The sequence below is a fragment of the Acipenser ruthenus genome, chromosome 12 (genome assembly GCF_902713425.1).
Source record: "Acipenser ruthenus chromosome 12, fAciRut3.2 maternal haplotype, whole genome shotgun sequence".
Taxonomy (NCBI): Eukaryota; Metazoa; Chordata; class Actinopteri; order Acipenseriformes; family Acipenseridae; genus Acipenser; species Acipenser ruthenus.
The window spans coordinates 5,200,210-5,218,128 of record NC_081200.1 but is presented as its reverse complement, the minus strand read 5'-3'; the positions used below and the strand labels follow the sequence as shown (position 1 = coordinate 5,218,128).

At 36.6% G+C, this 17,919-nt stretch overlaps 1 protein-coding gene across 1 annotated transcript; it reads right to left on the bottom strand.

Moving 5' to 3' along the window:
• Window positions 1-1,545: 1,545 nt before the first annotated feature.
• LOC117416907 (cholinesterase-like) lies at window positions 1,546-17,621 on the bottom strand. The gene is made up of 4 exons (XM_034028386.2): window positions 17,425-17,621; window positions 10,728-12,247; window positions 10,322-10,479; window positions 1,546-9,666 (listed from the first exon to the last, which is right to left on the bottom strand). Exons 2-4 carry the CDS (start codon window positions 12,227-12,229, stop codon window positions 9,551-9,553), a joined length of 1,776 nt encoding a protein of 591 aa, XP_033884277.1. The 5' UTR covers window positions 12,230-12,247; window positions 17,425-17,621; the 3' UTR covers window positions 1,546-9,550.
• Between the last annotated feature and the right edge of the window lie 298 nt (window positions 17,622-17,919).

Here is a 17,919-nt window from a genome sequence, read left to right as displayed (position 1 = left end):
TATTATTTTCTTTCTGATCTCCTCAGACAACTCTCTCCTTTGCTTTCTCTGGTCCATGTTCAGTGTGGTGTACACAATGATACCAAACAGCACAGTGACTACTTTTCTCCATTTAAATAGGCTGAATGACTGATTACAAGATTGGAGACATGTGTGATACTAATTAAAGAAACTATTTAGTTTGAAATATCACTATAATCCAATTATTTATGATCTTTTCTAAGGGGTACCAACAAATGTGTCCAGGCCATTTTAGAATATCTTTGTAGAATAAGCAATAATTCATCTCTTTTCACAGCTTCTTTGCTTTATTCTATGACATACCAAAGGCATGCAAGTATACATGATAAAATAGCTTTTAATTTCATAACTTTTCAGGAGGAATGAAGCATTATTTCAATGAGCTGTAAGGGTACCAACAAATTTGAGCACGTCTGTATATATATATATTGTAGCGTGCACGGGGGAAGGCAGCAGTAGGGCTGGTAGGTGACGTACTCACACACAAAGACATAAGCCCGATATACGCTCCTTGCAAGGGAGCTGGCTGTTTTGTACAGCGGTATCGGCGCTATGCTTTAGTGCAAGAGGTCCCGGGTTCACACCCACCCTCCGCCTGTGTCTGGATTGCCTCGCCCTGTGTGATGCGCCTGCCTGCGGGAACCAAGATTGCTACTATATATATACATTTTGTATACCAATTGGAGGAATGGGAAACAGGCACAACCAGGATTAAATTGTGCCCAATAAATATAAATATAACACCACTGTACACACATACACATTGGGAACAACAGCTGCAACAGCTAAGAAACACTGCTTTGGCAGAACTGTGTAGTTTACATAAGCTGTTAAAATCAAGCTAAATATATCAACCTCCGTAAACAAAGAATCTGGGCCAAGTTACATTTTAAATCTGAACCAAGTCTGACCTCAGGAGTAGTACTAGCATTGTCCAGTGGCAAAAGCTGGGATCTATTGATATAAAGCAGGCCTGATTTAGAGCATTTTAGTTTACAGAATTAAAGCTTAAAGGCCCCTAGATGATTTTCTATTTTTTGCAAACACTTCATCCCTTATTAATACCTTAGTTACATGTTACCCTGTATTGCTTAATTATCTAATATTGTTTATACCATCCTTTATAGCACATTTATAGATTATTATTGCTAGTTTGTAACACATCTTTAAACTATGACGGTATGTTATGATCATGTATACCTTTCTGGGCCTTAGTATAACAGCATTTGTCAAAAGTTTTAAGCTGAAAGGAAACCATAAAAGACCTTGAACACTGCAGCTAAAAATAAATAAATAAATAAATTAGAAATCTGCTCCAGGCATTCCATCTGTCTTGTGAAGCATGTTCTTTTACAATACAAAATGCCTGACAATCAATCATCTGTGCAATTTTGGGTGCTGTTAATGGTTTTTCTTTCAATCATTCTAGATATTGTTAAATGTCATCTGGCTTGCACTGTCATTATCCCTTTTCCTGAAATGTGTGTTTTAGTAGAGATTCAGACCTGTAGCTCAGTTTAAACACCCCTCATTTCAAAGTGCCAGTGGGCCTGATGCTCTCTTTTTTTTTTTTTTAAACAGAATCGTGGCTTTTAAAACAAGATATGACCAAAGCCAACTGCTGCAGCTTTTTGTTTCCAGCCAATAAAAACAATAGGCCTGCCATTCTCAGTTTTAAATCAGCACTCATTTTTAGGTCTGGGCAGAACACGAATCCCAGTGCAGTCTATTTCGGTGGGGGTCTAGAGGGTAATACTGTAAGCATATGGAGATCAAGAGTCCTTCGTCAATGCAAACACTTAATAGGAAAGCATCCCTTTTAGAGCATGATTAATGACCCTGCTTGTCAGAGCTTAAGAAGAAAGTGAGGCTCTTAATCCAAGGAGTTTAAAATAAACATTTTAGCTGGCAGCAAAATATACGTGGTAAACGTAGACCTCAGGTTTCTAATTAAGGTTGGCTTTATTCAACAGATCAGTAAATGCAAAATAATATTACACCTTTCAAAAAGCAAATTTCATAGCAAATTTGGATCATTATTTTATTGATCTTTGTTCCCCCTAAAATGTCTTTTCCAAGCTAAAGGTTAAATTGAATGGGGCCATCGGACACTAACGTTTGTTTCTTGGATGACCTTATCTAAGGTAACATTAGGTGGCCCCGCATTAGGTGGCCCAGTCATAATGAAAACAAAATATCCAAATTACACTGAAAACAGTATATCTCTCAATATTAGAGTTTCAACTTAACAGTGGCTAGAACAGGTGATTTTTTATCTTACTGAAAGGTCATAATTACTCTACCCTGCATTGTATTTACTGTAAAACCAACAAAGATGTGCACAGAGTGCTGAGCTGAACCTGGTGAAAAAGACTGTAACATTTCCATACATCTTTTCTAGTTTCTTTTAGGATGCAAATGAAGAGTAAGATTTGTCATTTCATGAAGCAACTGCGTCTTTGGCTTTGAGACAGGAATCTGGGACTCCTGGTCTAGAACATAGTAAGGTCACAGATTCATTGTACATTTAGACAGACTTCAGGTTTCTGCAGCCCTTGATTTCTGATGTTGCTATCATTCTGCAGAAGTCGAATTAATTCCCACTCACCAATGCTATGTTAAAAAATCTGAAGACAAACACATTAGTCACTGACGTGTAACTAACTCTGTATCAGATCCATGACATAAGCAAGTCCTCTTGTGGTGAAGACATATAGATAGGCTGTCCCCTTTAATACCAAAAATTGGTAAAGATCTAAAAGTGTCAGGCAAGAATTAAACCTTGACATTACTGCTTCATTACAATGCATATTCCGTCACCTGTCTTCAGTATGTTGTTTGCAACAGCAAATGCATCAGTGCACTAGTTCAAGAAGGTGAGTCTCTGTTAACTTCTCGGGACTAGGCTCTCTGATTTATTGTAGAAAACAGCAGGAGCTAGTTATTGGATTCACAATGCAGTCAGACAGCCATTGTAACCTTGCTCACTCCTGGCTCAACTACTATATTTACAGAAAACTTCCCATTTTAACAAGAAGAATGTTTTAAAATGTTTACATGGTAACTTGGTTAACTTTTCTTTCCATAATTTGTGGAAATGCTGCATTCTGTCATTTAAAACGTTATCCCAATCATAGAAGCTCCCCTAATGCTAATAGTGTCCCTATTAAACAGTCCATGCAATCCAGTCATTATCTATTTTCCTTTGACCTTCAGTGGTAGATTAAATCATTTGTCAGTAAAAAAAAAAAAAAAATCACCTTAATGTTTTACTTTCATATTTAGATAATGTTCCAGTACATGCATGTTAGTGGAGTTATGATTCATATTAGGATAGTTAAAAGATTTGAGGAGAGCATGTTTTATTATTTAAGTGTTCTTAAAGGTCACTGATACAGATGTAGAAGCTGTTTTTTTCCCCAGTGTACAACAGAGTACATATAGTATGACCTTAATAGTGATATGTAATTTGATTGAGACCACTAAAAATACAATTAAAATAGATTTATTTCAGCTGACTGCTTTTGAATTGAATTATAGGTTTAGAGTCGGTGAAAATCAATAAGATAATACTTAAAATTCTGTCACACCATAACAAAAGAATTTCCTGAACATCTGGTTATTATTTTGCATGGCTAAGTGTTACTTACTTGGATCACTGTTAGCTAGTTTTACAGTTGTCTGGGCCTACAGTGTCTTCAGCTCTATTGAATATTGGTGATTACATTTCTGATGCATCAACACATTTAAGATGATTAAGATTAAGAAATGGAGTGCACTCAGATGCTCCACAGCACCAGAAACTTTGTATTAAAAATCAGAAATTATATCAACTCATAATAATAGGTTATTATTAACAGCTTATTTCTCTCTGCTGATGTCATGGATTGTCCATCTATCTGAAGGACTTCTTGGGAAAAAGAGCACTTCAAAGGAATTACATTCCTAAAGCTAAGCAGTGTAGATAATGGATGTAAATGTCTCACCTGCTGAAAAAGGCTGAGATTAAGGATGGGTTTGTGACTATGCATGATGCACACTCAGTTTTTCTTGTAGTTTATTTATTTATTTTTTATTAATTTGTAAGGCACATGCATAAACATGAATAAACAAAGAAACATTTCAAACAATATTGACCAGAGGTTTTAGTGTCTGAATATTTGGTTGTTATTACATTTCATTGTTTTTTTTTTAGTTTTGTACAATTAACAGTGTGTGAGGCGCACATTGTAAGGTTAAAATCAACATGGAACCTGTTCTTTGTTGTAAATATTACAGATATAGTGCTTAGAAACTGCTACAATCTTAAGATGGATAGTATAGTTATTACATTGTGACTGAATAATACAAATGTTTACAGGATACTATATTTATGTTGACAAACATTTTTCAACCATACATAGGTACTAGTGTTTATATGCAACAAGAAAAATAAGAAATCAATACACACTTACTGGAAATACTATACTGTATGACATACAGTACAGTATAGGCATCACAATGCATAAGACTCCTCCAGGGAGTAATGCTGCAGAAACATATACACGTACATCTAACCCTATACTTAATATATAACTCGAACCCAAGCCTTTAACTTAATCCTAAATTTGAAGTAACTCAGATAGTAAAATTGAGGTTCAGTCCCCAGCTGGGTTGATTGACATATTTTTAATTCAACAGATGTTATTTAAACTGTATATGTTCCCAGAGCCTTTATTACTGGATGCATTGACAACCTGCATATGACATAACTGTAAATATTGAGTATATTATTATTATTATTATTTAAATTTTTTTTTTTACAATTTTCTATATTTTTTAATGTTTAATGTTTTACTATCTGAAATGAAAAGCAACTGGTTGCACACTCTCTGGGAAAACTAATAAAGACTGTGAAGATGATGTATTTTTAGCATCTTCTTGATTAATTCTTTCTTTGCTCAATATTAGATTGGCATTTACCAAAGCAAGGGCAAACAATTCCCATGTGGACGTTTTTTTTTTTGTTTGTTTGTTTTCATATTCCCCTGAAACTGTGTACATCTAGTTTTACAGCTAGTTTTTGGAATAAAAAAAATACATTATTGTGACAGAATCCACTGTCAACAGTGCATTCTATATGGTAACAGTATCCTGGGAGGCAGTCAGCAGGATTTTAGGAAAGGGATATCATGTCTAACTAACCTGCTTGACTTTTTTGAGGATGCAACATCGACAATGGATAACGGCAAAGCATATGATATGGTTTATTTAGATTTCCAGAAAACTTTTGACAAAGTCCTGCATAAAAGATTAATTCTCAAACTGAACGCAGTAGCGATTCAAGGAAATGCATGCACACGGATTAGGGAGTGGTTAACATGTACAAAACAGAAAGTACTGATTAGAGGAGAAACCTCAAAATGGAGCGAGGTAACCAGTGCAATACCACAGGGATCAGTAGTAGGTCCTCTGCTATTCCTATTCTACATTAATGACTTAGATTCAGGTATAGTAAGCAAACTCGTTAAATTTGCAGACAACACAAAAATAGGAGGAGTGGCAAACACTGTTGTAGCAGCAAAGGTTATTCAAAATGATCTAGACAGCATTCATAACTGGGCAGACACATGGCAAATGACATTTAATAGAGAAAAGTGTAAAGTACTGCATGCAGGCAATATATGGGAGATACTGAAATTGAAGAAGGAATCTATGAAAAAGACTTAGGAGTTTATGTTGACTCAGAAATGTCTTCATTTAGACAATGTGGGGAAGCTATAAAAAAGGCCAACAAGATGCTCGGATATATCGTGAAAAGTGTTGAATTTAAATCAAGGGAAGTAATGTTAAAACTTTAAAATGCATTAGTAAGACCTCATCTAAAATATTGTGTTCAGTTCTGGTCACCTCTATAAAAAGGATATTGCTGCTCTAGAAAGAGTGCAAAGAAGAGCGAAAACGAGCAAGATGGGCCGAATGGCCTCCTCTCGTTTGTAAACTTTCTTATGTTAATATATTTCAACAGCACTCCACTTTACCCTGTAAATTCCTTAATAGTGCTGATCTGGGAAGGTAGTTTAGACATGTTCGTTTGTAGCCTGACATGATAACAGTAAAATCAGTCCTCTCTTGTATACAAAGAATGGTAATCTTAATCACAAGGGGACGCATTCTGACCAGAGATAAGACCACTCAATTGGTTTGGTTTTATTTTTCTTTGCACTGCAACATCAGAGCCACAATTGGAACAATGTGTGTCTTATAAACCAAAAAGAGTGTGGTTCATACTCCATTTCTTCCCCTATATTATATTCATAGCTCTATTTAGGGTCCCAGAATCCTTACACTGGCCAGCAATGAATGAAAACACAGATGATGGTCATTAGTTGTAATTATTTTTCAGAATTGTTGTAAGTTCCCACAGAATGAGATGTATTGTTAAAGTATTTACCACTGTGCTAAGTTTGCACCATTTGTTTGGTAAAACTAGCAAGGAGGTATTTATCCTATATTGCCAAATCAGTCTATACATTTTATTTTACTGTAAGATGCCCAATAAGTTGGTCTCTGACTTCTATGCTAATGTGTAGCTATGATTGAAACCAAAACCTATAGCTGGTGCATAGTACTGCAGACGAATACATGAATAAACCCTTATATTGAGCTGGCTGAAGTCTTTTACACTGACGTTTTGTTTTCTTAAAACCAAAAGAAGAATAAAATGGTGGTAAATGCCTTGTAAACAAGGACTGTGTTACGTCTTTATCATTGGTTGGCAATTGGACATCGATAAGGGAATGTACATCTGCCTGCTCTACAAATACAGATGGCTTTTTGGTACAATGGAATGCATGTTTATTTCTGACCCAGGAGACTGGGGTCTGATTCCCAGTCATTACTTCTACAGTATATTAAATATGCTGGAGTACCTTTCCAGCAGTTCCCAATACAATGTCCTATAGTGACCTTCTAGCTGCAAAGGTTGTGTGTATACAGTACTGTCCCAATGCTTTAACAGCCTGTACTGAATTAAATAGAACTGAACATGAAATGTGCCATTTATAATCACACCAGCTATATGTGTAATTAATAAATAGATGAGGTGCAGCTTGAACAGCTATAGATACACTAGAGGTATAGGCTCCTGCTTCATTTCTAATGGTGGCTTGCAATAGTGTAGCCAGGGGCGTAGCCAAGGGTGGGCCTGGGTGGGCCATGGTATTCAACTTTAGTGAATTCAAAAAAGATTGATTGCGCCATTATTAAACCCAGAGTGAAATAAAGCCACTCTACAGAATGACACCTGGGTCCAGGATTCAGTGCCTGTTAATATAAATGCAAAATATGTATTTATTTTTCTCCTGATATATAACGATGAATATGAGGACAAAACAGCTCATTATTGCAATTTATTAGATGCAAGGCTACATTGATCCATCTTGTACTGTTCAGATGTTAAAATAGGGCAAACTTCCTATCTACTGTCTGCAAGAGTTAAAGTACGCTTATGTAAAACTCAAGCCTTCCTATGTGGCGACAGCACATGGGCACTCACTACATGTATGCCAGAGTAATTTAACATTGCTTTCTGCCAGCCTGCCATCCTCATTTTGTTCTGCTACTGATGAAAAAAGGATCTCATTTCAAATCACTTTCCATTCATTCATGACAGCAGATGGAAATGGCGCAATGTAGTAGGCACTGCAGAGCCACCACCAGACATTATTAATGAGCTGCTTTCTTTTCTTAGCAAATTATGCAAGACTAGATTGACTAACTGCTATGCTCTGCAATTGTCACACACAAAGAAGAAGAATTAGGATTTATTTTTAACTCAATGTATATATTATTCTGTTCCTTTAAGATCAGGCCAGTTGCATCGCTATTGGGCTGTCAGTGGGTTGGGATCCTTGAGATTGTCCTCTTACTGTACATACTGCAGTATGTAGTAGGCAGCAGTGTGGGGTAGTGGTTAGGGCTCTGGACTCTTGACCAGAGGGTCATGGGTTCAATCCCAGGTGGAGGACGCTGCTGCTGTACCCTTGCGCAAGGTACTTTACCTAGATTGCTCGAGTAAAAACCCAACTGTATAAATGGGTAATTGTATGTAAAAATAAATATGATATCTTGTAACAACTGTAAGTCGCCCTGGATAAGGGCGTCTGCTAAGAAATCAATAATAAAATAATAATAATACTGCATGGTAACCAGAGATTAGTATCCACAAGAAAGGCAATTTCTATACATATACCCTAGAAATCCTCATAGTAACCAAGCTGTAGATTAGTAGACCAATACTACAACATCATATGAATGTTTTTCAAACAAAACAAGCTCCAGTTTATCTAATCGTATCAGTGTTTAAATCAGCCTACATGAGGAGGGGTACCAACAAATTTGAGCACGTCTGTATATAAAGCTTTATCTGTTCTTCCTAATTAGGACTGGATATAAAGCTTTGAAAATATGCCCCCCCATGATCCATCTCCATTGGGTAAGCAGTTTTCATGCATCTCAAAAGGGTCAGTCCGACTGCCACTGTATCCCAGTTGCCGAGGATAACAAGAAAGCAATGTGGATAACGTACATTTACAAATGTAGTCGTTGCCAATTATTTTTATTATTTTCTCCCAATTTAGAATGGCCAATTATTTATTTTAAGCTCAGTTCACCGCTACCACCCCTGCTCTGACTCGAAAGGGCGAAGACGAACACACACTGTCCTCCGAAGCGTGTGCCGTCAGCCGACTGCTTTTTTTCACACTGTGGACTCGCCATGCAGCCACCCAAGAGCTACAGCATCTGAGGACAACGCAGCTCTCGGGCAGCTTACAGGCAAGCCCGCAGGTGCCCGGCCAGACTACAGGGGTCGCTGGTGCGCGGTGAGTCGAGGACACCCTGGCTGACCTAACCCTCCCTCCTCCCGGGCGACGCTCGGCCAATTGTGCGCCGCCCCCTGGGAGCTCCCGTCCACGGTCGGCTGTGGAATAGCCTGGACTCGAACCAGCGACGTCCAGGCTATAGAGCACATCCTGCACTCCACGTGGAGAACCTTTACCGGATGCGCCACTCGGGAGCCCCCACGTACAGTCCATTTAATGAAAATATTGGTTCAAGATAATTCAGCATGATATAACCTATTTCATGTATTATTACTCGTATTGCAGTATATTTATATATTTGTTATTAAAACTTTCAAATTTCAAATTAGTGTTCTGATGTGTAAAACAAGTTACTTTGCAACATGTGTCATTATTTGGATTCTAAGTCAGTTTTATGGTAATACAAAGTATCACACATTTTGTACTTTAAAATACTTATGTGCGTTACATTAATTTTTTTGTTAAGTGTATTTGCAGGGATGGCAATAAGACTGCCATCATGTAACAGTTTGATCCATTCCTAGTTTTATGATGAGTTTAATAAAACACACCTGAATCTTTTACCTATACAGTGTGGCTAACCAAGCACATTTTAAAACACTGAATGGGTGAAACTGCTGTGCAATAAGAGTCTTATTTCCATTCCTGTATTTGGTAGTTAGTAGTTAGGGACCTGCACACATTTCTTTTTTTTTATTGAATTCATCCTTCCAGTCCAGCATATAGGAGTTCCACTTGTGGAATTCTAACTTCCACTGCTGTTCTACTTCATTGATGTTCTCTGTAAAAACAGAACAACATGAAAAGTTAAATAATTTAGTATGTTAGTAAGTTCTGAGTTACAAAAGTTTTCCAGTTGTTTTAATCCCGTTCCTTCTCGTCTTCTTTTTTATTATAATTAATAATAATATCAGGACCTTGATGCAAAGGTCTTAAAAAAAAAACAAAAAAAAAAAACAGATGTAACTTTCTATTAACCTGATACAATTTAAAGGAAATTGTTAACATGAAGAAGTTGCGAGACAGGACAGGGTACATTGGCTATGCGATGCATTAAGAACGTTGCCCTCAAAATATGCTTGATAGGATGACTTTTTTTGTGAGACTGAAGGTAGCAAGAAACAAATTGCAGTAGATAAGAAAATAAATGTGTAAATCAGTAACGAACGAAGATAAGACAGACGACCCACTTTGGATAATGATTATAATCAAATCATTAAGAAGTATTTTATTTGTCTATGCATTTAAAATCCCAAATTCTTAATTACTGCCAAGCACGCAGATCCCTTTTGCTTAGTTTTAGAAACACATAAAAAATGTGCTACCTTTTAAACACACAAACAAAAAATTGATGTCAATCTTTGAATAATGTATTACAATAATCACACCAAAAGATTCCAGACAAATTATATGTGTTTTGTAGTGTATATAATTACCTGTTACATGAAGAAGTTTAGGTAGAAAACTGTTCCAAAACTGGCACTTCTGGGCAAGCATCTTTCTGTAGATTCTTGGTGGTTCTGTATTTAAAGTTATGTATTCTTGATCTTTTTTGGTAAATGCTGGCCATTTCCTTCCCTGTGTGTTAGGATTCCTGTCAACACACAATGCAATACAGTCACATGATTTAGCTACACAGCCACAATGTCTTCCATTAACATGAACTGGAACTCCCTCTTCTAATTTCAGGCAATATCAAGCTGAAATGTTTGTTTGATTTTTTAACTATACCCTAGGACTACTACTGTCATATTAGTGACGTAATACTGTATGGCAGATATTTTAGTCTGAGGGTAGAACATACATTTACATGAGGAATGATTAATTTAATAAATTCCTTACCCAGTTTTAGCAAAGTTTGCCCAGTAGTGCATGATTGTTCTGCTTAGAGCTTCTTCGTTCTCAGTGTAACCTAAACTTTTGTTCAAGGGCAATCCAAACACAAATTCTATTTCATACCCATGCATTACTCCCATCCATTCTGGCCAAGGATTTCTGGAAGAGCGGTGGTCGAACAAGTACAAAAAAGCATTGTTTCCATTGTCCACCCATTTTTGCGTGAACTGTAATAATGGACATTTGAAACAATAATCCCCAAAAACATCATCCAAGGCATCGCGGTTCTTCTTTGGGTTATACTCATCCATCCAATCTGTGTACTGGAAAGCTACTGCTTCTAGTCCTATTTCACTTACATGCGGAAGACTCAGTATCAAATTTGAAATAAACTGTTGTCTGGTAATAAGACTTTCATTATGTATGCTAAAGCCTGGATAACCGTATTGTAGAAAATATGTTCCCTCATTCTTGTTCACTCCAAGTAAAATCTGAGTTTTTTTTGACTGCCCCAATTGAATTAGAACTTCTGGCAAATCAGTGAGGAAATCCCCGTCTACCGTGGGCACAAAAATTGCTATAAGTAAATTGTCACTTACTACATTAAACTGCTTGTCAACTAGCTCCTGTGGATGCTTGCTGCGAAGACAATTGACTACCTCTATGTTATTACTAATCGGACATCCTAGGAGTGAAGCCAAAGTCAAAGATCTATTCCTTGCGACAAATTCCGATGCTACAACCTGGGGAACATTGCTGGTACCACTTTCCATGATTGCTCTTGTAAATAAAGGGTGGCTTCCAGGAGAGAGTATATGATAGTTTACAGAAACTCCACCTGCACTCTCTCCAAACAGTGTCACACTTTTTGGGTTTCCTCCAAAAGCTGCTATATTATCATGGACCCACTGAAGCGCCAGTCTCTGGTCAAACAAGCCTGCATTTCCAGGAGCTTCCTTGCAAAGCCGAGGCAAAGCAAAAAAACCGAGTGGTCCAACCCTGTAATTCATTGAAACTACTATAATATTCTCAACAAAAGCCAAATACTTGCCATCATACACATCTAAGGAAGATGTTCCAGTTAAAAAACCTCCACCATATATCCAAACCATAACAGCTGCGTTTTGGGGTTTAGGTGATGGAACCCACACATTTAGATACAGACAATCTTCGCTAAGTTTGGTGTTGGGATTCCACATTTCAGCTCCAGGAAATCCCGGGAAAGCCTTGTCAACATATTGGTAGCAACTGGATGAATATTTTGTTGCATCCCAGGTTCCTGTCCATGGTTTGCGGGGCACTGGACTCTTGAACCTCAGATCTCCAATGGGAGGTTCCCCATAGGGGATTCCCAAGAATGCAGTGACATATCCTGACAGAATGGACAACTGTTTTCCTTTGACTTTTCCCTTTCCAGTCAAGATAATGGACTCATCTTGACCTTGTGAATCCCAGATCAGATCAAATGCCACAAGGCAAGTAATGAGAAAGGTGAAATTGACTGGCATATTGTCTTCTGCACAATCCTAGAAGAGGAAGTAAACACATTAAGATCTTCAGGACACTAAACAACATTAAACAGTAGAAATTACTATGATTAAAACACCTTAAGGAAATTACTATGATTAAAACACCTTATGGAAATTATAGAAGTAATTATCCCCTTATAATTGCGTAATAGCACAGTAATTAAAAAGCAAAAAATATTTGTATAAAAGCAAGTTTGTGGGACTATAGTCAAATGCAATCCGCAGCATCTACAGGAGGGTAGGAGTGTATAATAAAAGTTTGATGAATATTGGTGCACCATGTAATATGTAAAAGACAAACAGGCAGACCAACAGACAATCAGCCCATCATTTTTTGAATGAGGACCATGAAAATATATTTATCTTCTACAGGGGATCAAAAATACTGGGATATGCCTACATTATAAACACATTTGCATAATGTTTTCATCTTTTTTTCTCCCATATATTATATCAGTTATATTGTTTGCAGGGGGAATTCAGAATGTCATAGATGTGATCCTCACATTTCGAAACCTGGCAAAATGCTTGTTTGGATAGTTTATTAAATCGTGCTTGATTAGAGAGAATTGTCTTTCGAGGAAAGACATTTCCACTTGGCCCTGTAGTTCCTGCTGGACGGGATATGCATACAGAAATTAACTAACTGCAAACCCCTTGAGTCAATTGCTGCTGGGCCTTACATTATTGAGAAGTACGGGACAGACAAATTGTGTTTGCCTGTTGATGAAAGAGAAGAGACGTTTCAATTTGGGGCTAGTGAACTAAAATAAAACACAACTTGGGGCATAACCAAAGGTGGGGTGTCATATCAGATTGGATGGTTTGTTAACATGAAGAAAAACAGATATGATTTGTACAACTGATATGTCCAGAGGTTTAAAACAGTGTGGCATTGAAATAGTCCATTTATACTGGAATTCCCTGGAAATCTGAAGAAAATACTTTGACACTGTGGCAGCAGAACCTTTTTGCTCAGAACTGCGTGTATTCAACTATGTTCCATTTTGTCGAATTCTTTTTTTTTTTTTTAAAGTAATATATTTCTTTTCAAATCTATTTTTACTTGATGAAAGGATCTACAGTATGTGGTCTTAAAAGCTTGTATATTTCCAACTACTATGCTTGGCTAACAAAAGGTAACAACTCAACATTGTTTCCTAAAACTCTGCTATCAACTTGTACTATACTAGTATGCAGTGTGCTAGGTTATTTACTGTATAAATAAATACTGTATCATAAGATTTATAGTTGGAGTACTTTCTTTTCAAATGTAAATGATGAAAATGATATAAAAAAAAAAGTATTTCTTAAAATACAGATATACTACAGGCTACTGGTACAGCCATTACTTAAATCATAATGACTCTACACATAATGAAACTACACATCCATACATTTCTAGAAGATAATGACCCAAACAAAATGCCATATGGCATGTCTGAAACACGTCAGAGGCACAGCAGTGGAGGCCTCCTTAGCAGTTTTATGTTCATGAACCTGAAATATATATATATAATGGACATGCTGGGACGAATACAGGATTTTTATGTTTGGATATTTGTTCGGATATTCGTCTGTTTATCAAAAAGTAATAAAAGCCATTATATTGCTCTGAACGCAGGTAGAGACAGCACAGCAGCAGGGACAGGAGGCGTGGCCGTGGCCCCTGTGTGTGTGCCTTTATTTTACAGCAAGACCTTACAATATGAAGCACGTTCAAATAGAAAAATATCCCAGGAGTAAAGAATAAGTTGTGTAGTACTTAACCCCAGTGAATTAACTACAAAACAAAGGATGCCAAATGGCAGTTCAAGTTAAATGTTTGTTTATTCCCGAAATAAATAGTACATAACATTGATACCACATTTGATTGATTTTTCTTTTTTTCCTCCATTACTTGCCATTGCTGTTTCTTCACAGTAAACAGCTGCCATCCACATGTTTTCATAAAGTAATAACATGAGGTTTACTTGTGCCTTTTTGTAGCTGAACAAGTAAATGAAAACCAAAACTTAAATTTAAACACTTCAAATAAACAAATGTGGAACTGGTGTTGTAAAGTGAATGTGAAAAAACTCACCATTTTGGTCCTTGTTTATTATATTCCACATACAATCTATATAAAAATCAGTACAAAACATTTTCAGGAAGATGGGTACTGTTTAAGCGAGGCATTTCAGAATGAAGTGCTTGCCTTTTTTCTGTCCCATGAGATTCTGACACGCTCTAAAGCAGCACAACACATTTTTGTCCCAGATGGCTTTCCATAGAGACCACTATGCATGCGCATAATCTGGTTTGTTTACTTTTTGCTGTCTAAAACTTTGAAATAGAGGGTCAAGAGCTGCTGTGTTGATTCTGTGATTATATATATATATATATATATATATATATATATATATATATATATATATACAAATAGGTCACAATAGGTAAACTGTAATTTGCAGTGTTAAGTTTGCTCTTATTATGGTGGCTCAGTGACTGGTTCATGCAAAAAAAAGCCGCAAGCATGTTGGATTTTTTTTTTTTTACCAGCTGCTACCTTTGTGTGTGTGTGTGTGTGTGTTGGGGGGGAGGCGTCAAGTACCACAGACAAGAGGAAAGGGGGCGCGGCCCAAAAAGGTTTGAGAACCACTGCTATAAACTACTGTGATCCATCTGCGTTTCCTTCCATCTGATGATAGATATCCTTCTGCATGGTGTTGATGGCTGAAGTGTAATTCTGGCTCCAGGGATCAGCTTATTTTGCCTCCCTGGCGCATCAGCACACACAATGGCTGCGATGCTGGCTCCAGAGATCAACCACAGTGCGGTCTCCCTAGCACATCAGCATGACAAACACCTAGACTGAGCTGAGTAGGGTACTTCTCTGGGTCTTCATGTGGGCACCTTCCATCATTGGTGTTTCGTCGACTTTTTTGACGGCATGTCAACGACTTGTTATTGTTTATATTCAAATCCATGATTTATTCTTACATGATGTAATGGTGTCCTATATATTGTGACATTTTTTTTACTTCTATCTTTAAATCTGTATTAATTCTAATTAACATTAGTTTATATGAACTTATATTTATGTTATCATGCAATGTTGTCTCTGAGGATCAACCTTGATTTGGCCTCTCCCGCGCATCATAATGCATAATTTTTTAATTAATTTTGTTTATTTAAATGTTATAAATTTATTGGAGTTAATTAGTTCATTCTTTTCTTTTGAGTCCCGCTGGCATAATCGTGTTCAGTCTATTTATCAATTTACTTTCTTTTATTCTTCTATATGTCTAATTTTAGCTGTTCTAATACTACAAACTTTACATAATTTATGTCATGTCCTTGACTGGTGAAGTGCTGTACTACTGGTTCATTAATTTTCTTATTTCTAATTAAAGGTGGTTCTGAATTATTTTATATAAAGTTGTTCCAGTCTCTCCAACATATTTTATTTCATCACATTTTTCACAGGCTATTCCATAAATAACACTGCTATTTTTACAGTAGGTATTAGTTTTTAGTGGATATGTGTTGTTCTTATGTTTAATTATATTTTTACTTTTGTCCATGTATTTACACACTTTAAATGTACTATTCCAAGTATTTGTAGAACCTATTCTGTCAATTATTCTTTCATATTTACTGTGAACTAAAATATCGCCTAAATTAGCTTCTCTTGAATGCTACAACTGGGGCCTTAAGAAATAATGTTTTCAATTTTTTTTTAATTATGTAGAATCCACAAGTGTTTCCAAACTATCTTAGAAATATTAGGCAACAGTTTAGAGTAAGTCATTACAAATGGGACTCTTTTGACCTTTTTATTTCTATTTTTATAATCTAGTAGATCATCTCTTTTTAGTTTATCCACTTTTCTTAACTCTGTCTCTATAATTCTTTCTTTGCATCCTCTTTTTTTAAGATTTGTTTTTAATACATTTCTTTGTTTTACAGAGTCACTTTCTTTTGAGCATATTCTTAGTATTCTTATTCCTAGACCCTTTGGGATTGCCCTTTTAGTGTGTATTGAATGTGCATAGGTCATGTTGAAATACTGGTGGATGTCAGTAGGTTTACAAAAGAGGTCAGACTCAATTGAACCTTCTTCAAGCTTTACCATGGTATCTAAAAATTCTAAATCGAAAGTCCACCTTAATATTACTGTGTATTTAATTTGTCATTCTATGAAACTGGAAAAGAGATTCTTTTCCATGTGTCCAAACCCCAAACATATTGTCTACAAACAAACTATTCTAAAGGTTCTCTTTCCGATTTTTTTCTAAGTAATATATGTATGTATAAGACATTAATAAAATAATTAAGAAAAATTGTTTTTTTTGTTTTGTTTTGTTTATTGGTACACCATAATGTAGGCATGATCAACCAAATGTTTATTTTACAATGGAAGAGTCGCGCCAACTACTTATCAGCTACTTCCATTTTCATTTTCATGATTGCTGGCAATACACAGCTGTGCACTGGATGGTACTGGCTCTAACTGACACTGCCTGATCCAGTGTAACAGGGTGGAGGACCTATGAGCGTCTTAAGCACAATGCAGCCATGGTTTTAGAACGGAAGGGTATCACACAACACTGGCAGTTGCACTTGCTACCTAGATGTAAAATCAATGGCAAGGACAACATACGCAAACCCCCCGATACATTCTAACCGTATCTCTCAATAGCGCAGTTTTCAAGGAAACAAATGTACTTTTAGCTCTGTGACTTAAAGAAACCGGGAAATATACAAATAATAATAGACAATCACAAGCATGTGTAACACATAACGAAAACAAAACGCTACTGGAGAGGAAACTTCTTATTTGTTTGTTTATTTTTGTTTTAAGTTAACATACTGCATTATTAGAATGCTACATGTAACCGTGCACTTCAGCTTCAAAAACTTTTACGCCTTGTTAATAGACTTCAGACGTTTTAGATTGTCAGTGGTCTATTACATTTATTGAAAACTATACCGTTTAACTTGGTCAGTTATGTCAGTGCATCCACCCAGTTGCTTCTTTCTGTCACTGTCACGATCGGTTTCTCCCAGTGCACTCTACTTACTGTACATAAATGGTTTGTTGTTCTAACAAATATGCAAGCGGCAAAAACATAAAATCTCTCAATCACAATGCAAAAAACAATGGCAATTAAAATATTGAATATCCTTACCCGCTTTGATGTTTTTGTGTTTGTTTGTTTGTTTGTTTTAGAGGGGAGTTGGGGTTTTCTCAGTAAAGAGCGCTCTTCTGCTGTTTCCTTATTTACTTTTGGAACAAATCCAAGCTGTTCAGTCTCGGTTCCCAAGCAGCATTATCACCACTTTACAGACTTCAAAGCAAGCCTCGCGAGTGTTCAGCACTGGCCCAGCAGTGCGGTAACTCAATGGACGAGCGGTGAGGTTAATCATAGACAGATGTGAGTGATGTGCTAGAACAAAGTACAAAATAATAATAATAATAAAAAAACATCAATATTAGGCAACATGGGAGCAGTTAGCAGCGCTGTAGTGGTATGCTGTAGGCAATAAACTATATGTAGGGCAGCAGTGTGGAGTAGTGGTTAGGGCTCTGGACTCTTGACCGGAGGGTCGTGGGTTCAATCCCCGGTGGAGGACACTGCTGCTGTACCCTAGAGCAAGGTACTTTACCTAGATTGCTCCAGTAA